Raw genomic sequence first — 26106 nt, forward strand, 5'->3', positions numbered from 1 at the left:
CAACACCCCAAACATGGCACTGACAAATGTACAGAAGCGTTTACTGTTACACATCTCGCCCCTGCAGCACTTTTGCCCCAACTCTGGCTTTCAGCTGTCTTCTGATTGGATTCACCCCCTCTGACATATTCAATCAGCCAAGGCTGCTGCGGGCATATTGGCAGATTGGTAGTGTGATTACCACCACCACCACCACCGAGCATGCTCGCTGAGGACAGTTTTATTTTGAAAGAAATGACACGTGCGCTGACACTTGCACAACAGACACATGTGTGCAGACAAGCATGACGGCACACATACCCACCGACACCGTATGTACGACAGTCCCATATGACCAGCAGTTCGGGCTTGCTGTGGTCACCGCGGTCCGCCCGCCGCTCGTCTGTCTGAGCAGTTTTATTCGCAGCTGATATAAAATTCCACGAAACGTGAAAATGAATGTAAAAGAATAACGAGGACTTATCAAAGATTGATGACAACACTAATAGCGCCAAGTCAGATCACATATTGCCTCCATAGTATCTTACGACAGACACGCTTTACGATTCCAAGTGGTAATCCGCTGACCGACCGCTGCATGCTTTGCTTGGCGGACAGAGAGATCTCAGCTCTTTGCATGCGGTGGAAGACTTGCATTTGAATGGTGGCGACTTCATTTTATACCCCTGTTGTGATCTGCTTGGTGGCTCTACATTTTGGATACAATTCAATGGCACAATCAGCTGTGAAAAAAAACCTCCAGACAGTTTTTTTTTTCCTGATTTCATGAATGCTGTGGCAGGAGGTACAAACATGAATATGAGAGTTTCTAAGGCCGATGATTCCGAGTGCATCTGCATCTGTTAAATTCTATGGTGATATGTTGTTAAACTGTCTGGAATGTACCATAGCAATCAATAATTCACTTGCAACAGTCAATAATAAACCTTATTTTAGAGCAGAAAAGATCATGCCATTGACTGATTAGTCAATCAGCAGATAATGAAACTATTTTGATGTTTGGTTCATCGTTCCAGTAATTTCTCAAGCATAAATCCAAAATATTCTTCAGTTTCACTTCATAAAATTTCTCTATTATCATTGTACAGTGAATATTTTTGGAGTTGGTTAGACAAAATAATCACTGAAGATGACATTTTGAGCCTGATAAATTGTGGTGAGGATAGAGACTAAATAAATGAAAACAATCACCAGAATATTAGTAAAGAATATAACCATTAAATGCAATACATTCGTAACATTTTACACTCTGAGAAATTTTGTTTGGTGTCATTTTGCCATGGATGTTTTGCTTTAAGCTGCGATTGAATTACCAGTTTTCTTGACACCATGATCTCATCTGCTGTTAGCAGCTCACAATTTGAATTTTAAGCAGGACGACTGGATGTTTTTTGTTGAAAGCCACCTTGGAAGTCAACTGATGTCTCGCCCCAAAATTAGATGAACACAAGCTTATACTTTCAATATTTTATCAAAGAAGCAGGTATTCTGTGAGGGAATTGTTTATCATCTGGACCACTGGCTGAACCAGAAGAGTATAATGCCAATCCAGGCTGTAGAGGATCTCCCAACTGTTCGTCACATTACATTTTCGAGGAGAAAAATGAAAACAACTCTTACTTTAGAAACACAAAACGCCTTCTCTACCTCTACAGAAGAACAATAAAGATCGTATGTACACCTATTGACCAAAATGATACAAATTGAGAAAATAATGAAGAGCGCAAAGGAAAAACTACTAGCAGATTCTGATCTGATCCCAGATTTTGTGCATTTTTATTAAAAGGCTTATTTAACTCCAAACATCACATTAATACTTTGTTTTATAGCTTGGTCACAGTCTTGCAGTTTTCAGCTTCACAAATGACAAATTTCAATCTAAAAGTCAGGCAATTAAAGGGAATATTCATCTAAACACCATTTGACATCTGCTTTATGATTAGTTGCACCTGTGCTTGTTTAATGAAGTCCCCCATAAATAGAATTTCACATAAATCTGGTTTCTAACAACTTTGACTCTTAAATATTACCTTTCCGCGCATATTTCAAATCTCACCAATTGCATTTTAACCCTTTCCTTCTTTCTCCTACACCTTCACTTACAGCGTTGGCCTCGAAGCAGACATACATAAGCTACAGTAACCATGCCATCTAAGACAGAGATGAACCATGGAAGAGGAGCAGAGGCCTGCCTGAGGAGAAACCACCTGGTTCTGGGGGATTTTGGGGGGGGAAATACTGGAGAACTTTCAAGCTGCTACAGCAGAGAGGACAGGGGTGGAAAGATGGGAATTTGTCACTCCAAAGGATGTCATATTTTTCTAGGGAATCAGGTAAAGGCTCGAATGCCAAACGTAGGAGAAATTAGTAGATTGCAGGAGGGATATGGGAGAAGTAAGGGAGGTTGGACAGTTAATTTTCCTCTTCCCACCCTTTCTGAGACACAAGTGAGCATTGATCGGTGACGTTTCCAGATGCCGGCTGAGTGAACCAGCTGGAGCCGACAGTATGTTTTTCTTCTGAAGTGTATAGCACACAATTTCAGCTCTCTCTGAGGCTGAAACATTTGTCTCATTTTAAGAAAAAAACAGGGGAAATGTGTTCTGTTTTCGTCAAATGCAGTTGGCAAGATAAAACAGTATAAGAATATAATAATTATTTTTGGTTAAAGGTATCATAGGAGCTGAAAGCTGCAGTACTCTTCAAACTGTACATGCCTTACTTACATGAATTAACCATATCTGAAAAACATGGAAATAAAGCAGTGGGTCAACCCCAGTTGTTTTATAAATGTTTCCTAATAATGGTGATGACATCATCATCATCTTGACAAACCTAATGTACAGTCCCAGAGCATGCTAATGGGAGCATCACGTGTACTGTGCCGTGTTGTCAACGTCTACGGAATGCAACATTTGTCATGGTTGTCATACACAGTGGAAGATGTCGTTACCCACTGGGTTACTCTCTGCTGAATAAAAAGTAATCAAACTAAACACAAATTGCCATGAAATATCTTTATGGTGTACATCACACTCCATCTGCAGTTAAAATAACAAATATTCAAACCCCAAAAGAAAGTGAAGATTTATAACATTCAATTTCTCCAGAGCTAGATTTTGATTTACATTAATTCTTTAAGAGTTCAATGACACAGAAAATGAATACTGAAATAGTATTTTATAATAGCAGGATATGTCATTAATACTGCCATGTCATAATTATTCAACCCCAATATCATTTTGAATTTAAAACTTACTGCCTGTCAATATCACCTAAAGTTAGGTTCAAATGTGATTAACCCAATATGAAATAATAGTGACCCTTAATTTGCTGAAGTTGTGATGTGTTCATACGAACACCATCCAGGAATTTGTTTAAGATGTGTTGCAATCATGGTGAAGACTCGGAGCTGCCAAAAAAGTGTAGATGACATATAATCTCATTGCAACAGGAATTACAGTGATTAAAGATTACAATATTTGGTGAGGTTTAAAATAAAAACTCTTTGCAGCACAAAAGCCATCAAAGTAAAATGAGCCGCAAGATCGCACAAGAGAGGCTCGTCAGCACTTATCAAAATCCTTTATTAGAGGCTATTAAGGCAAAAGGAGGTTCCACCAAGTATTGAGGTTGGGGGTTGAATAACTGCACTTGGAGATTCGTAAAGAGAATAAAATATGCTGTATTGAAAATCGAAAGGATATCAAAGTGGATTTCTCTGTTAACTCGGACTTTACTGGGTAAATTTCTGTTCAATTCTTTGCACATCTCTACAGAACCTCCTCTGGTGAGGTGGGCTGAATATTTCCAATCGCAACTATATGTCAGCCAGGACTTGGAGACTTGACAATGCATTTAAATGTCCCAGATTTATTGGCCCTTATTTATCATGCACTTGTTGAAGCCTTTGTAAAGTCAAGCAGTTAGATGATATTAAACTTTTCACATTGGTTGGCGTTAAATATCAACAGACTTATTTAAGGTTATTTCGATACAGTTCAGATTTAGTCGTATTTGTCCAGATTCTAAGAATTCATACTTAATTGTTATAGTACTGGAGCAAGAATAATTCTGTTACTGAATATTCTGCCCCTTAAAGCAGGGTTTAATAAAATGCTTGATTTTTGAAGGAAAAGAGCAACATCTGAGTTGAGAGCCTGATGTGAGATGATTAATAGGGCAATATTACATAATTTGAGGTAGAAGCACATGTTATCTGTGTTCTTTGCTAAAAATGTAAACAGATAAATTGATTTCCTCCTGAAGGTTATGTATTTTGATGCTGCAGTGGAAATGATAAACAAGACGTTTGATAGTTTTTTTGGTGCAAAATGTGGCTCGTATTCAAGCTCTGTTCATACTGTTTAAAAATAATTATGAGTATGACACATATACCATGATGAGTCATTTTACCTCCCAGCAGGATAAATAAATCTCATGTCATGTTAAGTCTAAATAATCTCCACAGATCTGGAAATAGCATTTTGTTAATTGTCAGATTATAGCTAGCGTTACAGCCACACTTCATTTAGCTGAAGTAGATTTCGTAACAGTAGGCCTACTTTAAGTGACTACTCATCTCATTAAGTAACTCATTTGGCTCACCGTTTTATTCGTTTGGTCAAAACACAGACATGTAGAGTCGTTATGAACCCCCTGATTTAAAAACTAACTAAACTAAAATGGCACTTGTTTCCAGCAAACACACTCAGACAATGATTGCACTCCACTGTCCTGGCAGGAAACAATGCTCAATTTAAAATTGAGCAGGTTAAAGACATCTTTTTTTTTTCTTCCCTTCCACAGGAGTTGGTAGAAAACAAAACAGACCTAAACTGTCAGTGAAAACAACACCAACAGGAAAGCCTTGTTGTTGAGTGTATGCCCTCAAAAAAAAAATCCCCCAGTACAGCTTGAGGTTTCTAGAGTTGATAATCACTGATCCGTACCGTAATCCATTGATTTTTCACAGTGATATTGACAAATCTTCATTTTCGATCAAAAAACGGTGTGAATAGCTGCTTGACAAATAAGGGCCAGTGCCTTCATTCTGTGCCTCATACCCATTAAAATCCTCCTGCCGTTCTGCCCATGGATCTTTCATGGTGTTGTTTGCGTTGCATACATTACTTTTCAAGCGTGTTCTGTCCAAAAATAATTCAGAAAGGACTCGATGTACAATTTATAATAAAGTGTGTAAACCCCATTTCTGTCGCCAATCTCTGAAGTATTTGTCATGAACAGTAACTCTGGAATTTGTCTCATTAAATGTTATCCTTAGCGATGCAAAAATCTGTATGTTGCATGTCAGAACCCATAACAAGTCATGTGAACAAATTGAGAGAAAGGCATAATGTCCAGCAGGAAAACTACTGCAGACGATTAAAAATAACTAATATCTTGGTTTAATCAATGATTCTCTCAGCTTTAACAAGTCTAAGGTGTTGCCGCAAATGTTGTTTTCTCATCATTTGATAAAGTATTGTTTGTGGGATTGGTTGTGTTTGTGAATATGATAATTTACACCTTTATTTTTGCCACCACCCTGCGCCCCCTCTTTATTTTCCTAGAACACTTTGTCTGTGTTACAAAATAGAATATGTAAGTGCTGACTGAAATTAAATGGCAAGTAAATGTACGTTATTAAAATGGATTGATCATGTCTGCTTTATGTACTGAATTATAAAAAAAAAAAAAAAAAAGAAAAAAAAAAAGTTACAGTGCCTGGATATTTATGAATTATCTATAGAAAAAAAATGTGTAGAGCATGTTCATTTTTATACAAGATATTTCTAATAAAAGACTGTTTTGCAAATAAATTGCTGCTGCTTCTTCTTCTTGGCTAGCATGTTTTCAATTTGGCATTTGAGACAAAACGGAATATATTTATCATTTTCAATAAGTATTGACTGCCAACATTTATCATCATTCTCGGTGATCCTTACTGCTATATTCTCCAAGCTGACATGACATGCAAGCCTAAGGAAAAGGCATGCCATGTTCTTTAACTCATGTAGATGGACAGAAATGACAAATACTAGAGAACAGGTATTTCAATTTTTGTTGTAATCAGATATGTAATGTTAGTTAATTAACAGAAATGAACTGCTTTGATAAGGGGCTATTTGTTAATGTCATTGATCGTGGAAAGACTCCCAATATTCTCTGACTTTAGCTTCTCCCATGTTAGGATTTGTTGCCATTTGGTTTTTATAGCATTATAAACTGAATATCTTCAGGTTTGGAATTGTTGGTTAAACAGACATGTGAAGATTTTCCCTTGAAGTCTACGGATTTTTCAGTATTTTATCATTTGTCGACTAAATAATCAATAAATGTAGTAAATGGCGGATAAATTGATGATGCAAACAAAGGTTGCATAATATAAGCATTCAGTATGTGCCAAATAAAATGTGTTTAAAGAGTAATTCGTGTTCTGTCTTTGTAGAGACAGACAAAGTCAAGATAGACTGTGTAAATGCACATAGAGAGTGGTGGATAATTTATATAAACCTGAAAGCCACAGTCAGATCACATACAACATCTTACATAAGGATAGCCGGATTTAAGACCTGAACTCCTGTAAAGGAATCTGGATTTCAATCCTATAATTTTCACTACTAAATCATAAAGTCAGGTGATATGCTAGAGGAGAAACTGTCCAAGGAGCTGGAAAAAAATTGATTTCACCACCAGCCAAAAATATTTAAAATGGAGTGTAACAAGTGGGAGAGGATTTCAAGGTTGCGCTTGACTTCCTCTGCAGTATGCTTCCATATAAATACATCCACATTCAATTATTTAGAAACTGATATAAAACATGAACACATGTTCACATGTAAGGCATAGAATCGCAATAGTGAATGTGTTTAGTACTGTGAGCTTCACCCGCAATGAGGCAAGCCACAGCCTTAACCTGGATTTCATGGTGGCTCAATATGGTCAGCTACACCTGCAACTTAAGCCTTGAAAAATCAAACTATCTATAAAACTGACAGAATTAAGAGCCACTTTAAATGAAATGTAGATCTGGCAAGCCAAGCTTTCCAGCAGATTTATTGCAGGGCTGGAATTGCTACCTAGGTGATCACTAATGTGACATTATCATTAGCCCTCTTTGTTTTAAGTGAATCTCTTGCCCTGCATAATAAGCAAAATGGCAGTATATACAAAATTGTATAGTATCTCTTCTTTGATACATGGGAGACTACACAGGGAAGAAATGTATATTTTTCAGGTTCTTTCTACCCTGCTGCTAAGGAATCTCCAGACTACTGCGAAGCATCTGAGACTTTATTTAAAGAAAAAAAAAAATCAGGCCTCTCAAACTGAAGGTTTTTGCCGTTTTGTTCTGTGAAGGCAAGTCTTAATTTTTCTTCCTCTTTTGCTTTGCAAGAAAGTATATTGTCCTAAATAATGTGACAGCAAGATTAATGAAAAAAAAACAACTCTAGGAAGTGCGCCCTAAATTTGCAGTTCATTTGGTCACAGTTTTTGAAAATGTACTGCCTTCTCCCCTTTGGCATCTATTGTAATCAATCACTAATGATTTAATTTTCAATCCAGGTGCAGCTGTAAACTACAATGCTAACATTTTTTAATTAACTTCTTAAGGGACAAATAAATAACAACACTGTCACTTGTACATTAGAAGCCATTTCCATGTGGAAAACTAGGAACACTTTGCAGTGTTATACTAGGTGTAAAAATAAATGTCCAGTAATAGTCCGGGATCCCACAAAATTAAGGTTTCTACCGTCTACACAGAGTAAGACTTCAATGAAACGTAATAACTTTTTAGGACAAAACACACTTACTGTTCCTTGCACTTGGTCTGTTGTCTTGTCGTAGTGGAAAAACAACAGGTGCTAAGTTATTACATTGATCTGGATTGTGCTTGCACTCTATACCGTGTCTCAATAAACCACGACAAGTTGGCCCGGCTCCACCCACCTATTCAGTTTATGCTGTGATTATAGTGAGGAAACCCTGTCCACACCAGGGATCACTCAGCTGCTCTGAAGGACAGACCAATCAGTGGCCACAAGGGTTTGCTAACTGCCATGATGAAGTACAATTTGTGTTGAAATGTAGTTCCAACAATTACGGCGCTGGTAGAGCTCGATGAAACGATAAAAACAGTTGTAGATACACACTAGCAAATATTGAGGAATTGAAGCCCGAGCGTGCCTAAAATAAATAAAAAATAAAGTCTGCAATGGTCATTTACCGACATGCCGATACCTTCTAATCATGTTGTTTGGGGCTTGGTGAGTTTCGACGCAGGTGTGATATGGTGGTCAATGCTGATTGGTAAATGCTGCACCAGTAGTTTCAAATTTAACCCGAGGGCTAAGCCCATTAGGATGCAATGACTGGAAAAAGATTCCTCAACGGAGCGTGAGCAGATTTATATATATTCACATATTACATTTGGGTCTCGTAATACCAGGCAGCTGAACTCCTAACAGGAATTCAGCTGTAATTAAGGTTATAAAATACACCCGTGATTTTCCTACCATGACATTTCAGACATTTTTGTTGAAGTCATCTTAATTTGCCACGCCTTTTAACACACTACATCTTTTCCAGCATATTGTCATGTTTGTCATGGCTGAGGATGAACAGCTCTGCGGTAGAACATTCTCACCACAGGATGCTGATTATATTGTCAAACAGGTGCATAGTCACTGTGACTACAAGGAAGCCCCCGAGGGTTGATGATCCAAGGCTATTTCAGACAGAGGAAAATATAAATACAAGTCTTAGCTGTTCTCCATGCCGTCTGAACGCCGCCTGATAACCAAATGGCCTCGGAAACACACTGTACATCTGTTGGGAGCTGGTATGACATCATCTGACATGATGTATTTTGAAGGCACAGCGGCAACCTTAAACCCCATTTATCTGACTCGTAATGTAGTGAATTAATTTATGTAAAACTGTAACGATCTCAGAGTGCTATTACTTTTTTGTCATAATGATACAATATTTTCTTATACTATTATAACTTTTTGATCAGAATATTCTGACTTCATTTTCATAACAGGCATTATTCTCATAAGCATCAGCACACATCATGAGTCAGGCTGGTGAATATCAAGGATCTGGCAAACAACCAGCATGTGTCAGCTGTCAAAGACACTATATTTGTCCAGGCTTACTTGCATGCGCTTCTTACTCGTATGTAATAAACAGAAGACGGATGTCAGTTGCATTTATTAACAGGTACTGGTTATATGTCCCGATTTTTACACAGAACAGAGTAAAAACGGAAACTCCTGAAGAGACGAAGTGGAAGTCACACAGACTGCCCACGCTAAAAGCTATATCTTCAAGTTGTTTCACTGGTGATATATCATTTCTGTCTCTGGCCTGAAAGATGTCCTGTCTTCACAAAAGAAAGTATTTACACTTAAATCGTGGCCTTTCCATCCGCATGTCCTCTGATATGGATCTTGCTGTTATGTTCGACTTGGAGACTAAAATGTGTTCAAGCAGAAGGATAAAGGTGGTGTTACAAAGCGATATGACAGATAGTACTTGAAGGCAGATTCATATACGACTATGGGCAAGACAAATAGGTCAAGAAACGTATGGTGCAAGTATGGCAAGTTAAAAATTGACATCTTCTTTTAGTATAAAAATTAGGTACTGGTTCTATGGTATGCGTTTGCTGTATGTCATGTGACGCATTTACTACTATCAGAACCAAATGCTACGACGTGATGAATTTTTTTCAACCCTATGTTAACCCTAGTTATCCGCTGTCTATGCTATTCACACAGTAAGCAATGAGATTCTGAATTGGACTGTCCTCTTCAATTTTCCATAGTCGGTGTATCAGCCCAGGAAGCATTGTTCTCCATATTATTTCCTGCAAATTACCAAGAAACGCCACTTCTTTTGAGTATTTCCCCCATTAAAGGCAATGTTAGCACTTTGACATTCCCATTGTGCAAATTAATAAGCACTGCTCAGGAGATCATTTACGGAGTACATGCTGAAAATAAAAAGGTTTTCCGCATTTGAAATATCACTTTAATATTTCCACTCCAGCGAGTGGGTATTATATTTTGTCCCCGGGAGGAAAAGCACGAAATGTGGGTGAGGTGTTTGCTTCTCGCTCAATGTGGCGGCGACACATAGCCAGATGCTGAGGCTGAGGTAAGAGTAGATTGAATTTACTCCTGCTGGATTCTGGTGCAGTGCTGAATGAATTGGGTCAAAAATACTTCCTCCCCCCCCCCATGTCTCTTTGTGGTCAGACACTTTATGGCGGCCCCCTTTTTGCTCAAATATTCTTGGGCTGGCCCACTAGAAGTAGGTGGTGCTCCATTAATCTTAACTCCATGCACATGTGTCTCACTCTGTGTGACTGATGCGGCTTCTGTCAACTAATGCTGGCAGTAGACAGGGGTTTACTGTGAGTGATGAAGCTAGAAGGCAGCAAAGCTCTGATGACAAAGGGAATGAAACTAGGCCAGTTGGAATACCTCATTGCCATGTGAGGTTGTACTTCCTTTTGACATGAATAATATACAATGTAGATGTTTTGACCTGTAAAAATAGTATCACGACTCAGTATGCCTATATCTTTTAAGAAATGATCGAAAAAGTTATCATTTTGTAGTTTTACTTTCTGCATTGTATTTCTTTTACTAAATCACTCTGGAATGTTTCTGCACGCTGCACAAATGGTACTGTAACCAGTTTTTACAAACTTGTTGAAAGCAGGCAAAATAAAAGAGTCGAGACCGGAAGGGGGGCAATTTCCTGGGCAGTACGATAAATCACAATGACAACTTATACAGTGTGTTGTGGCCCATTACAATAAGGCTGTAGCAAGAATTTCATTTGGACCTCCCTTGACTTGAGTCAGAAATTGTTTTTAGCAATTACTATGAAATAATCTTACTCTAGTTTCTTCAAAAGGACTGGTCTGCTGTCTGGACTTTGACCTCTCAACAATAAGGATGACAAAATTTCTGATAGGAGAAAACAAAACGAACGTAAGGTTAACGCATCTAAGGTTAACCTTAACCTGGCTTACGGTACCGGAAACCTCATAATAAAGCCAGCTCGGTAAATGATTCTGGGGGGGTTCAGCACCGTAGTTTGTTTCTGGCGTTGTTACTCATTCAACGACGATTCATCATCGAGTAAGTCTGTCAAAAACCTGTGGCTGCATGAGTAATCGTATCAAAACCGCAATCTCAATTCATACCTCACTGCGATCTCATTCTCGAATGACGACTCCTCACAACGCAGCGTGGACAGCACGTGATGCGGAGTTTGTTTGTACAAGTGAGAGACAACAAGGCACTGAAGCTGACTGTTCTTCATGTTCAGCTTCATCTTCACGAAGCCGCTGTTTAAGCCAACGGAAGCGACGTGTTGTCCAAAGTTGATGTCGGGCACCGTTGTTTTTTGTCGTTTCCTTTTAAATGAGGTAAACGAGTGCTATAAACATTTAAAATGAAAAACAATCACGAGAGATAGCAATGAGTCATAGACATTAAAATACTCAATGATCGATTATTGTTATTTTATGTGACTTTCGTCCTTTCTTATTTCCCTTGTTTGTACAGGCGCCTGGTTTGTGATGCGTTACTCCCGTCAGAGAGTGGCGGTAATAAAATAGACACATAAATATATAAAAGCATATATTTAGATACAAAAATCTCAAATATCTACTGGCATTATAGCAGACATATCAGTAAACCAAACGCGACTGAGCTGAAGAACAATGAGTAACATGTCAACCATATGCCTCAACCTTTACAGAAAGCCATTATCATATATAATATATATAAAAGCAAGAAGATGGACAACTATGTGATATTTGTAACTGTGCTTGTAAAACACAGTGACTACTGCCTGCCAGGAACATTTTCGATCGACAGCAGCAGTTGAGGGAGAACCGACAACGGCGAGTTAATATTCACAATTATTAGTGACTCCAGCGGTTCATGTTGAAGGAAAGCCATCAACAGTTTATGCATGTCCCTGTGCCCCCCTCCCCCTCTTCCTCCCCCCTCCTCCTCCTTCCTCCCCCAAAAGAGGTGCTTGTTCAATTTGTTTGAACAAGAGCATCCGTCTGCCTCTATAAATGTTTAAAGGGCTTGTGTATCTCACGATGACGTGGTAGTTTAGCATACATTACTCATGTACAACAACTTTACGGTGATTATTCCCGACAAGCTGAGGAGTTTATGGGCATGCTCCATCAAACAATCAGATGGAAAAAGTCTCTGCACTGGAATCTGATAATTGAAATTCAAATGAGCACATATCTACCGCAAACATTTATATCACCCGAGAAAAAACTCATCATGCATAATAGCAGCCTTTTCCTGGACCTCAAATAATCTTAACAAACTGCATGACAGCATAATGGAAGCCGATTGAGGAAAGATAAATATTCTATCAGCAGCACACTTGGTTGCCTCTTTAAAACATGAAGAGGCAAACACAGAGTACAAGTTCATACAACCAATAACAAAACAAAAACAACAACAACACCCTCTCGTCTGTTTCAAAGTTGATATATCAGCACTGGAAGTGATCATTAAAGAGAACTCTGTGCTCTTTAAGTAACACATGAATACAAGTATTATTTGCTATCAGAAATTCTCAAAAACAAATAATCCGAAACATTTCCCCTGAGTTTGAAAATAAAAGCTCACTACGTCATCAAATTGACTTTGGTTGGATACACGTTTGTATCATGTGAAATTCATGCATTGAGAATTAAATATTATGATATATAATATCATAACTTTGAAATGTTCCATTCTTCTGTATGATTAGTACTTTTAGCTGACTTAACTTTGTTTTTTAAATTGGGATTTTCACTTAATTTTATATTCAATTATCACTACTTTTATCAAAGTAGAATGTGTTAATATTTCCTATGCCACTATGCAAAAAAAACATATTCCAACACGGTACGACGTCCCTTTACAGGACAAAGGACATCACACGGGACATTACCATCTTTCTTTGCACAATAATGACGGCGTGTCCCCACTGGAAGGATGACTTAATGAAGCAGATCAACGGATGAGGAGCCCCCTCATTTATCTTCACGTATGTGAGGGTGTGTGTGTGTGTGTGTGTGTGTGTGTGTGTGTGTGTGTGTGTGTATAGAAAAGCAGCTGCATGTCCATCTTTGTGTGTGCCAGGTGGATCAAAAAAAAGCAAGCCACACTGCCATCCACATAACCACACACTAAACGCACTGTTGGGTCTGTGTCTGTAGAGTTGTAGTAGTCTGTGAGATGTCAATCAAATGTGCACATGCCCAGACAGGAATTTTGTAATAATCTCACTCCTATTTTTAAACCAGTCTGCACGGCTGTTTGTGCCCTCTCCGCGTGCCGGTTGACACATCATCATCATCATCATCATCATCATCACCACGCTGGATCACACCCTCAGATTAGAATCGGGCCAAATATGATGCACATTTAAAATGAAAACTTATTTGTCTGCATCACGTGTACATTTACAAGTCACACACGTGCTGCCTATCGCCGGCTGCCCGGTTGTGCGTGTTCATGGATACGGTTGCTGCTACGCCGGTGACACTATTACAGCTGATGATTCAGGACGGTCACGACTGTGTGCTATTCCTCTTCCCATAGACGCCAGACTCTCCGCTCCTTCCCGGGCTTCACCTGCCCCACAGTCGGTATTTACGTGTTCAGTAAGCTGCGCTACTGAAGGGGCCAGCCCATATGTCTCCCTGAACCTTCTGAATAATTTAGCTTAACAGCCATTCCTATAAAAACCCCATCTATATTAATGAGCAGCCTCCAACCATTTGGATCACTGCATGAAGGTTGCGGTCCCTCCATCGTGCTCGAGGTGTCATCGAAGGCCCACCTTCGCCAAACAATCTCAGGCAGTGTGTGTGAAAGAGAGATACAGTGTGAAAATACCAGTCTGTTCAAATTCAACATCACACCTTCTCCGTTTCATAAACAAGTTTCAGCTCTCGCTTTGTGTCGCCGATTTTCTCGAACACAACACAACCTATTTGTGAGGCCGCCATTTTCTATCACTCATTTAAAGGGTTTGGTTCAGTACAGTTTTTGAACAGGCTGAATGAATGGTAACCCATGTGGGAATGAGGTGTACTGTCATGGCCGAGCTGCAAATTATGTGGTAATATGCAAGTAATATAAATGCGTTGCCAAGAAAGAAGAAAAATATCTTGGAAATGGCCTGTGCACAGACGTTTTTAGGAATTGTATTTTTACCACTCTAAACATTCTAATCTTCACTAATAAATGGAAGCTTTTATGAGCTGTGAACATCACAGCTGGACCTATTTTTTGCAAGCCGTGGGAAATAATTGTCTTCTCGGATCAGAAAACACAAATACTGAACTTCAAACACGGTGTGAAAATATGTTTAAACCAATGTTCTCTTCTTTTCTTTCTTTTTTTTTACTCTGAAATCCTGAAATTTTTCAAAGTAGTTTGCACTTACTGACATGTTTCTTTTGGTTTGCAAATCAACATAATATTTCCTTAATATGTCGTCGGCACGGCTGCGGCTTACTCGCATGTGTGGCCACACTTGCAGAGTTCTGCCGGTGCCAATCTTGAACCTTGGAGTTTCCTTTTAATAACGGCCAACACTAACCAAATGTTTGAGGTCCAACAAGTGAAGTAGTGTGAACCAAAAAAAAAAGGTAATTTTTGTTCAACCTCGTCTCGAGCTTAAAAACACCAACACGCAGGAGAGCTAGAGCACCGAGGACAAAAACTGTGCGGAGACCGCCGGGAGCCGACACCGAGTTTCTGCTGTGATCACATAGTGCACATGTGATCACAGATGTTTTGGTAACACCATGCAGCACACGTGGAAAAATAGGCGTCGGGTTCTGATCTGTAGATGACAACGCAGACGGGAAGCGTGGATTGCTGCTGTAACCTGTTAACATGGCCACCAAAATGCAATCAAGACACACACACACACACACACACACGCACACACACACACACACACACACACACACACACACACACACACAGTGTGCCAGGTCTTAGTTTTCTGCAGGACTCTAAATAGACAGCACACTCTCCTGAAATGTTATCACCTCCAAAACGTTCATAATTTGTCAAACATTTGAAGTACAAAAAAAAGAAGAAAAAAGACCCGCTTTCTGCTCAACTGTTCCGTCATGATTCAGTGGCAGGAAGTTAACTGCACTCAGGGATCAATTTACTTTTTATCAGTACTCACTTTGGATCGTTTATGAGAGTTAGGATGTTTGTCCACAGAGCAGAAACGAGTTTGATTTCATTTTTGCGACTAATGTGCACGTCCAGCACCATCAGTTCTGTGACAGTGGAGAAATTGCACAAATACTGAAATCTGTAAATATGAGGGCTGTTTTGTTCAAGTAGATTCACAGCCACGTAATTACTTCTGGAAAGTGGATGACATTTTTCATGAAGTGAGGCACTGATGTGGAAATAACTTCCTCTCTCATCTGTCTAAAAAGCTTGCTGTCTCATTTTGTCACTTTTCTTGCTTTCAGCGCTTGATCTGGAGAAACAAAACATGCACAATTATTACAGCAACACTGTCTGTGGTCTACAATCTCCCATTTTCCTGAAATATTTGGTTTGACTTCCCTAAACAAGTTTGCAGCAATAAACTAAAGTGAGCATTGAGTTCACATCTTTTTACATCCATGTCCCTTGCCATCTTCTACCCGAAGCCAATCTGTCAGAGCATCCTCTATCGAGGTCATTAGCTGTTGCTGTTAAACCAATTTTATTATTTGCTGTGAAATACTGCTGAAGGATCAACAGATTTCCACCTTTGATGCCTTTATGATGCGTCAGGCTCAAACAATGCTTTGGTATGAAGCCATTGTAGGGGGAAATCATCTATTGATCACCACCAGTTGGTGAATTGCCTTGAAATGAAGATTAAAGAGCAGTACTGTGCAGAATTACTCTAAACTGCCCTCCCCTTTCAATATTGCTCTCTCTCCTTCTCTTGTTCCAATAAACATCCAATAATAACGTGCAATTCCTCAGCAGAGCATCTGCTGCCACGGCTGGCCATTTGTCTTTATGGTTAGTAATTCACTTACAAAAGGAAGACATGTACGGCCCAAACTCTCATCAGCAGAAGTGTGCTTTTTCATTAGAAAACAAATGAAATGAACATAGGAAATGAACAAAAAGAAAAATGAAAAACTCCTGATTGCCAGCCACAAGAAGAAAAAAAAAAAAAAAGAAAAAAAAAAACCTCCTTCTGGAGTGTTGCTGTATGCCACAGTGATGGTTTTGTGTACGGACTAGGTTTTCCACTGTCCAAATGAAACAGCTTAAATGCAAGTTGTGTGGCTGCCATCCAGTGGAACAGTCTACCACCTGTCCTGTCAGTGCCGTCCTGACATATCCATTAGAATAATATGAGTTTCCCCTGGAAATTATTCCTCAGCGAATTTTGGCATCTGCAGTCAGAGGGAAACTGCTGTAATCAGCATGTTTTGTCAACACAGAATGGAGTGACCGACCTTTCTTTTGCTGACGAAATCCACCAAAACAAGAATCTCCTGTTGGGAGAGTGGTTTAAATGTTCTCCCTGAAGTCACAAGTTGTCTAAATGTCACCAAGAAATGTTTCTAATTGTGAGTAAACTTCGCGGACCGCTGAGTCCAGTTGTACTCGTGGTTTGAATCGGCACGGTTATCGTGCCGTGTCAGCGTGTTGTGCAGTTTGTGTGGCTCGTGTTAGTCTCCGTGATCACGGCCGGTAAAAGTTTGTGCATGGCAAGTTGGTTGGCCAGTCATTTGATTGTTCGGGCAAGTAGCAGCCCAAACAGAGTCTGCGGTCGAAATGCATTGCAATATTGATCGTTTTAGACATTAAACCAGTGTAGGGGTCGTTGTGGGACAATGCACCGCTGCAACATTACTAGGATTGTCATTCAAGAGATTTCAAATGTCTTCTTCGAAGCAGGTATTGTTTACCGGCGAAGAAACCTACAGTAGCTGATGATCCATCTATTTTTTTGCACATCTGTTAGAGGCATTTGAAGACAGTAACCTTCTGTACCAGCGGGGGGGGGGGGGGGGGGGACCGAGAATATTCTGATGCTTCTCGGCATGACACAATCTGCCGAAGAGTAACGTGTGGTAACTGAAATCACAGTGACAAAAGCAAACAGAGAAACAGATCTGACTCTGTCTGCCAATTCCATGCTGGTGAGCTGCAATCTAACTCTTTTAAACAGTTATTAGAAGCAAGAGAAATTATTGCTCACGGCATCACAAACTACTACATGAACAGTGTTTTAAGTCTTTCAAACAAAAAAACAAAAAAAACATTGCTTTTTAGCAACTTGGCCCACACAAAGCCTTTACATATTGACTCGGTACTTTTTTTTTTTATTATTATTCTTTGAGCTATAATATCTTAAGGGACAGATCTAATTAACCTTGTAATTCCATATTAATCCCAAATCCAACCAGAGTGAGGAGGCTAAAATGTGCGGTTGGTCCCGGCTCCACTAGATGATTTCAAATAATAATCAAATAATTGTGTGGCATATTAAATAATTGAAACTCTAAATTTCAACACGGCAGTCAATCTCTACTAGAATAGTGGTTATTTTTTAGCCTGCTAACACCACAGCAAAAAACTATTGACATATTAAGAGTTAGTTTCAATTCATTTAACTGGTATTTTTCCCATTTTTAGACCAGTGATTTGCGCCATAAAATGTATAGTATCTCATGCAATACAAACCTAATGTGTAAATCAAGTCTTTTTCAAACCCCTTCAGTCTATGATATACCAGAAAATAAGGTAACAAATAACTCATGCAAGTTCAAGAGCCTTGTGCAAGTGAGAATTAATTTAAGACAAGTCTCACTGAATGCACTAAGACAACATGTTAATTACCACTGAACTATTTTTAAGGAAAAAGAAAGTGAAAAATAAATAGAGCGAATTTCAGTCTTTTCCAGAAGGCTTCGTCTGGTCTCAGTAAAAAAATATTATTTATTGTTGTTCAAAAGGATATACGAGGGATCAGGAAGCTTTGGACTTCATTGTGTAGCTTGTGGTGGATTAGTGCGTGTTTGCAAAGACTGTCTTGGCCCTGAACTCCAGTAAAGAGGAGAAGATGAAATGTCTCACCGCATGTTGAAAAATCAAATACAACCCACAATGGCACACAAGAGGATTTCCACCTGGGGCTTAAGACAGCACAGCAAGAAATGAAGACACACATGCCGCCTGAGGTTAAGCATGCAGGAGCGAAGAAGTCTACAGCAGAATCGGAAGAAAATAGAAAGAAAAAAACATTGCTAATTTGTAACCTTTTGTAAACAAGATTGTAATCTTGCACACTACTTTATAATGAAATATGAATTTATTATTGCCTGTGGCATTAATCCAGTCTTGCATACTTGATTACACGCGACCTATGTTCATTTTTCAGTTCAAAAGCAAATCTTGCAAGCTACGGTTTTCCCTGAATTGTAGAAAACATGCTTTCTCAAAGGATAGGGTCACATTTGTCATGCATTCAACTGAGGATTAAGATTTGTTGTGTTATTATTATTTTTTTATTTCTGGTGTTTTCAGTACAAAATTTACCCTTTGTGCTTCTCCTGAACCACCTCACCCATCATCATACAGCAAAACTACTCATTTCTTGCGTATGCAATATAAAAGCGGGGGAGAGTAAATTGAATTTTGTGTTTCTATTGCCATATATGTGCTCACGTTCGTTTGTCCTCACAGATGCAGTGCATTAAGCTTGTTTGGCGCCAGGCTTCTTTTATAGTGAATAATGGTTTTCTGCACAGGGAAAGAATCCAAGTTCTGCCAATAAAGTGGCGGAGGTATATCATAGCCCTCATTAAGCAGAGCTATTATGAACCTGCTGGTGCACAGTGCCACGAGACAGGATGAAAAACTGGCTCGCTGGACTTTCATTCCTTTGGTCTGCGTGAACAATGCAGCTCTCCTCTCCCTTGATATCATTTCGCAGGCATCAATAAAACGGCTGTATATTCATGCTGTGACATTTCTGTTTAGCTATAAACCATCTGCTCCAGGTCTCCTATTTACTTATTTAGAAACACACTTGGGGAGGACTCCCTGCAATTGATCTGATATTGAATATTGCATTTCAATGGAAGCACTTTATCTTCCAAATAAAAAAAAGCAGGGCGGAAAAAAAACAAAAAAACTTCACATACTGTGTCCATGTCATTGCTCCTAACCAATTGCTGCATGATATCCATTGATAAAGGCAAAATGTGCCAAATATGATTGATCTGATTGTGATGTTATTGCAAAATACAGGATCGCTTAACAAGGCAATCACACAAAAATGAATAATACTAAAATAACATCCTCTGATTGGTTAAAGGAAAATATGAACCACATAAACGTACATACTGCACATTAATTGTAGAGACACTTCTGACATTATTGGAATTTACAACATTTTTAGCTTAGCAACCAGACTCATGTACTAACTGCTGCCTCGATGCTCCAGTACATCCCGGTTTCAAACCAACATTATCACATATAATAAAACACCAAAAAAAGGCCTGGTTTGGGAACAACGAAAGGTTATCCACTGTTGAGGAGGGACACACGGTAATAAAGATAGCAAACAACATCACTATCATCGGGACCAGAGAGCTCCAAGCAACCCAATTTCCTCATATTGTATCTGATATGCGTGTTATCCGAGCCCCACATTCAGTATATGCAATAAGAGGTTTTTGCTTTGAGGTTTCATGATTAATTATCAGACGTTTTTATCACACTAGCCTACACTGGTGTTCAGGGCAGAGCAAGCAACAAGTCAATCTTGCCAAATCGTCTATTGAAAATCCATCTAAAATGGAGTTAACAATGCACCACTCTGATCAACACAAACAAGTTGTCAGATCTTTCTTATGTACTCGTTAATTCAAAGCTACAATGCGTCATGTGATGTCTTTTCAAATCATTTCTTAAATCCAGAGATAAAAAGCCTAAAACCCTTACACAGGGTTTGCTCATAAATCATCTACTATGTTGACATTGTGCAATAATATCAGTGTTAATTTATTTCTGTTTGATGAAACTGAACTTGACTTGAAAGTTTGCACTTGGCATGACAGTGGAAATACAGCATGCTTGTACAACAGCCAGACGTCACATCAGCCACAGCTCAACTTCAAAAATAAAAGTTTAACCCACGCCGCAAGATCATGTGAGGCTAAATTAGTTGTGAGCTTAGTAAACATACTGCATGTCTGTTTTCAAAAGCGTGTGCAACACTGTAAAGAAAGGGAATTATGTTCAACAGCCACGTCATCACAAGTTGGGTTATACAAGCTGTCTTCAATGAAAAGCATGTCCATTACAAACATAATAATGTATGATAACATATCAGTAAAATACTAAAAAGATTTTAATGTGGACCTACTGTTTGTCCCATTATTAAAAGATGTTATACCGTCTCAGCTGTGATTCATTTAACTTTTTTTTTCTTTTTTCTTTTTTTTTTAAATCATTTGAAGCCCAGTAGTTACAAGACTAGTTAGTGAACATTAATTATTTGGTTCTCACATCTGGTGCCCACAATCCCATCAAAGCAATGAAGGGGCTGCATCATTTTTGTGTAGCTCTAAATAAATGCAGGGCACAAAGTTTGGCTGCAATAAATATTTCAGGCCATCAGCGTTGCGCTCTCTGTGTCACATTAATATAAATGCTATTGTTGCATAATGTTGTTTTCAAGTGAGTGGGAAATACTGAAAGAAATAAAGTATGTGCCCAGAAGAGATCATTATTGCATACTGTATTCAGGGATGAGGTCCAACACACCAGAACAGCCTGCGGTACTCTGAGGACACACAAAATGATTAAAAGATAACCGCTTCCTCTTGCTTTGACACCTCGTGGTCCCTCAAGACAAGAGCTTAAACGGGGTTTTCCTCTATTTTGGCCTCATTATCCCGCCTCCTAGAAGTTTGAAAGTCTGTTACTTCCCTCACAGGTACGTTTGCTCTATAAGGAGCTTAGAGGTTTCACAGTGCAGCAGTAGTGAATCACAGAATGCATCATTGGCTGAACTCGCTGCGCTTCTCAGTATTTATTCTTTACTTTAGCCAGCTCTGTCCTGTTCATCACCAAGGAGGGAATGTAGATGAAGAATAAAGAAATCTAACCGTATATTTGGATTTTTCTGTCACACTTTTCCTCAACAACAGTTGGATTCACCTTACGATGGGAAGTGGAGATTTTGCAGGTAAATACAAGTCTGTTATTCATATAAATCACCAAGAAGATGAAACCATTACTGGTTTTACCAGGAGGGTAACAAACCTTTGTCCATTCGCCGTGCAGGTGGAGTGGAAAAAAAAATCCTAATGTAACATCAGGATGACGTGAACACCGACTCGAAAACCTACAAATGTAGTGCTGATTTTTAGCTGAACGAACAGCGTGGCAATACAAGTTTTTGTTGTTGTTGTTGTTGTCGTTGTTTTCTATTAGTCACATGTCCGTAGAAACAAATAAAACCAGAAACCAAATTACAGGTTTGTGGCCATTAACCTGCTTATTTGTTTGGCAGATTACAGCAATTGTTGGTTTAAGCAATCTCAGCTTCAACAGCATCCACATAAATCTAGCCGTACAATGTCTGGAGCAATTTCTCTCCAGCATCTGGCTTTGAAAAGCTTTCCTGACTTTCTAAACTCTTTTATGCCTTTTTTTGGGAGGGTTACATGATTCGCAGTAAATAACTCAGTGCTTTAATTTAACAAGACACTACAGCTCTCGGTGTTGCTGTATTGTTTTACATTAAACACATTAAGGTATTAGAAGAGAATACGTTTTCTAACACCTTATCTTTTATTCAGTTGTGATACAATAACTACAATAACTAATGCAGCCATTTCCTACAGCACTTAAAAACCCACTAAGCAGACTACTGTAGCAGGCAGCTTTTTAACTGAGGCTGACTCGGTACTCTGTATACCTGCAACCGAGGAGGTGACAGACAGCTTCATTCCAGCTCAGCGATTTTTTTTTTTCTCCTTCTCTTTTCTTCAAAATACCTTCCTTAACAAGTGGGAAGCAGTCAGTCAAGTGCATCAAAATATTTCAAATGAATTTAAATACAAAATGTTTAGCGATAGAGTCAAACTCTCGAGCATCTCTAGCTCTGAAGGCTACGTACTTTGGGGCTATATTCTGCCACTATAGGGCATTGCACCCATGATTAGAGGTGTGAGGATCAAAACTCTCCATGACACTCAGGGCCAATTATTTGACAAGAAACGTGACCAAAATACTTGGAATCATGCCGTTTCTTGTTGAAACAAACAAGTGGGACAAAGCAGAGTGGTAGGGTACAATGTAAGCGACAAAATGCCCCAAAACAAACAAAAAATGTTAAATTATCTTACAAACAGTATAATAAAGCCTACCTAGTTATTTATAGATGAGGCTTAATCATATGAATTTTACCAAGTTGTCTTATTCTGAGCTTTTCTGCTCATAGTGATTGTTAATGTCTGTTCAGTAAACCAGCCACGTTGGCAACCATGTGCTGCCTACGGTACATCATCTTCTCTTTTTGGTTTCAAAAAAACATCCAGTGGCAAAGACACATATAGAACCTGTATTAGTACGTCATCTTTACAAGGGGTGTTCACTGGGAGAACAAACGTGTAGTGAAAGCTGCAATTATGGACCGGTAAGCTTTAGATTAATGTTCTGTAAATGTGATAATTTCACCTTTCATACAAAACTGATTCTTGAGGTTTCAAGTGATGTCTTCTCTTGAAAAAAAAAAATCTAATTATTACCCTTTTTAATCAGATTAAGTAGACTGGTGGTTAGTGTCTTTCTTGGTCACTATGGAGGAAGTTCTATCTCACAAAGCTAAAACTTCACCAGATTGTATACAAAAATGTTACTACCACACAAAACTAATGTACGACGTGAAGGTCCACACATGATTGAGATATTGTAACTACCTTGGGAGTCCATTAATGATCCAACATGCAACATAGGAAACATGTCATCCAGCGGACATATAAAAAAATAAACAAATAGGGAATAAAATAGAGAATTTAAGCAAATTTAAAATAATAAAATTGCGAATTTATAAAAATGCAAATATTGCTGATTGCGAAAGTTTAACTACTAGTACAACTACGATATGTCCACTGGAAGGCATGTTTGCTATGTTGCATGTTTGATCATAATGGGCTCCCAAGGTAGTTGCAATATCTCAATCATGTGTGGACATTCATGTCTTGCATTCATTTTTAAGTAAGCACAGAAAAATGTTCCCCCTTCAGCAGGCAAATGTGAAATCAGCCTTACTGGGGATGTACATTCAAATCAAAACATAAGCGGTATGTAAGCACTGCTTAACATTTGATCCTTCCAGTCCATGCTGACCCCTACGACCGCCATCATCTCAACCTCCAGCTTTGCTGCCTTCATAACCAGCTGAGGAGCCATGAGAAGAGTGGACAGACAAAATGTCACCCAGTTGACTAACAACAGAAATACACAGGATGAAGTTAGTAGTCTTTATGTAGGCTCAGCAGGAAACTATCAGCAGCGTTGTTATGAATTTATTCATTGACTTGATTGATTTTGCCTGCCTCCTGTAGTGAGCAAATCCAAATCAATGAAGCCGAAAAGCTCACAGTGACATCTAAAGCCAGAGTGGTCAAGATACCAATAGAAAGTTCACAATAGATTTGGCAGGAGAATGGTCTTCTTTTAATGGCTGTGTATTTGGCTTCACTTGTGCCAGAGGAAAAATATAGATCAGAGGAGCAGGAGGTGCCACAGCTGCATGTCGGAGTCGATGTGGGTTGATTCATTTGATGGAATCAAATCCACTCTGTTCCGGGACATGAGTAAGTCACGGACATCAAATATTGTGTTAAAATGTTTCCCATGTGTGGACCGGCTTTTCCAGTATCAAACTTTGTGAACATAAAGTACCAGTTAAAAGCTTGGACACACCGACTCATTGAGTGCTGCATTACACGACCTGGCCTCCATAAATCACCCAACCTGAACCCAAATGAAATGGTGAGAGAATACACAGTGTGTAGAGATTTAATCAAAGCAAAATAACAAATATTATGAGAGAATATACACGTGAATCAAGAATAAGCACAACATATTTTTGAACAGAGAGGATTTCTTTTGAAGTCAGACTCAGTAGTACTTGCTTACTTATTACCATTGGTTTTAGGGTTTACATGTGTTGGTTCGTAAAAATGAAATTCATTCATGGCCTCAATGAAATCAGAAGAGCAAAGGGCATCTATTTCAGTCATCTGAAAGCATTTTATTGAGGACACGTCAATTCTTTCCATTCTACAATAGTTATTCTCCCAACATGGTGCTAAAGACTGACGGATGTTTAGAAATGTCCTTAATCTCTGACTTTGCTACCCAAGATAATACATTAAACATCTTTTATAGCTTAAACAAGTTATTTTATTCAAAGAATGTATGAATCATCAATGATGATACATAAGAATCAGAAAAACATCCCTCTTGACAACAAAACCAAACCATCAATAAGTCACTTCAACCATTTATTTAACGACATGATGGACATGGACTCGTCTTACAGAAAACACAGATGTGGTTGAAAAATAGTTGAGATAAAAAAAAAAGTCTAGCGAGTATGTTTACGCATAGGAGATAAAAAGAGTTTAGTCAACGAATTAATTAATTTGCTCGAACAAGAGGATTAGCAATGTGGATGTTGATGTCTCAAATCAGAATTAATTTGTCAAAGTGTGTAAATTGCATTGTCAGAGCAGATTAGAAACCTCCACGGGTAAAGCACAGTTGGATCCTGGTGTCTATTCAACAGTAGGTAGGAGATACGTCACATTGTGATACAAGTTTGTAATCGTCTCGTCTCCTTTTTTAATGCAGCCGTCCTATAAAACTTGGGCTAGCTTCACTGTGGCAAACATTAGTCAGGTCTTCTAAGCTGCATTTTTCTATTGCAACCACGGGACATACAAACTTTACACATCCCACTTCTAGCATGGCAACTTTGCAAAGAAAATGCCATATGCAATTAAATTGAAAATATCAGTCGTTACTTCAAACATTTGCGTTGCTAGTCAACCTCGAGCTAAAAGGTGTTCACAAGTCTCCGCAGGAAGAATTATAATTCGGAGAAGTTTTAAAACTGCGAGAGAAACATTTTCACTCGTTGCTGTCAATCTGAAGAGGAGAGAATATTGATTGGCTCTGCTGTCTGTGTCTCCACTGGAAACACACAGGCTGCCTGAAATATACAAGTCCACTCTGAATTAGACACAAAGACGCCTGTCAGGGACAGAGGCATGATCTTCTGTAAATGTCTGACCAACTGATGTGCAGGTCAAGGTGGCTTTTATAAGCATTAAAAAATAAAAACCTTAACATAAACTTCTTTCTTTAAGCCACATTGTTTTCATCACGGAAACCAAAGCTTGAATTAAGCCTTGTTTCCCAAAAAACATTTTTTCTTTATTTTTTTACAAAGCACAATTGATAGAAAATGTCCAAAGAGAAGTGGAAGATAGTCTTGAAGTTGTATGAAGTGAGTATTTCAGATGTCGTTAACATTCCCTTACTTAAGCATCGTTAGCGTAAATACATAACATGACGCAAAGTAGAGATGTTATGGAGGTTAGGAAGCATCACAAATCAACATCATTATTGACATCTCACTCAATATTTGTCTGTTTTAGCTGAAGATTGAGTTAAACGGGTTTCACTAATTGTTGGGGAAACAACAAGGGACGCATCAGGTGAGTAAAGTAAATTAAAGAGAGCCCTGAAACAATAACCGTTAAAAGCACAATGAATTGGTGGACAGACACTATTGTCTCTGACCGCTAATGAGCAATTTCAGAAGATAAGCACTAATGCCAATTCAATCTTTTAAATCAATTTATGTATGGAGACGGGGAAAAAAACAGTGTCAAACTGGAAGACATTTGACGGAAGAGTTTGAATTCACGGCAGATAAACAGCTTTTAAGATCATTCCCTAACAAACAGGACTC

At 38.7% G+C, this 26106-nt stretch overlaps 1 protein-coding gene across 3 annotated transcripts in view; it reads left to right on the top strand.

Moving 5' to 3' along the window:
• The window catches only part of LOC138192787 (metabotropic glutamate receptor 4-like), a 182267-nt gene extending 175896 nt beyond the window's left edge, over positions 1 to 6371 (top strand). For 2 of the 3 annotated variants that reach the window (XM_069140452.1, XM_069140451.1), the window contains one exon: positions 2106 to 6371. Coding sequence is in view for 1 of the 3 variants with exons in the window: in XM_069140450.1 (XP_068996551.1) it covers positions 2106 to 2155 (50 nt within the window). In the remaining 2 variants the exon portion in view is untranslated. The remainder of the gene's footprint in view (positions 1 to 2105) is intronic. The other variant, XM_069140450.1, reaches the window with a different exon arrangement.
• Positions 6372 to 26106: the final 19735 nt, after the last annotated feature.

This window comes from Embiotoca jacksoni, unplaced genomic scaffold (genome assembly GCF_022577435.1).
Source record: "Embiotoca jacksoni isolate LCO1_2020_lvr unplaced genomic scaffold, fEmbJac1.0.p SCAF_9, whole genome shotgun sequence".
Taxonomy (NCBI): Eukaryota; Metazoa; Chordata; class Actinopteri; family Embiotocidae; genus Embiotoca; species Embiotoca jacksoni.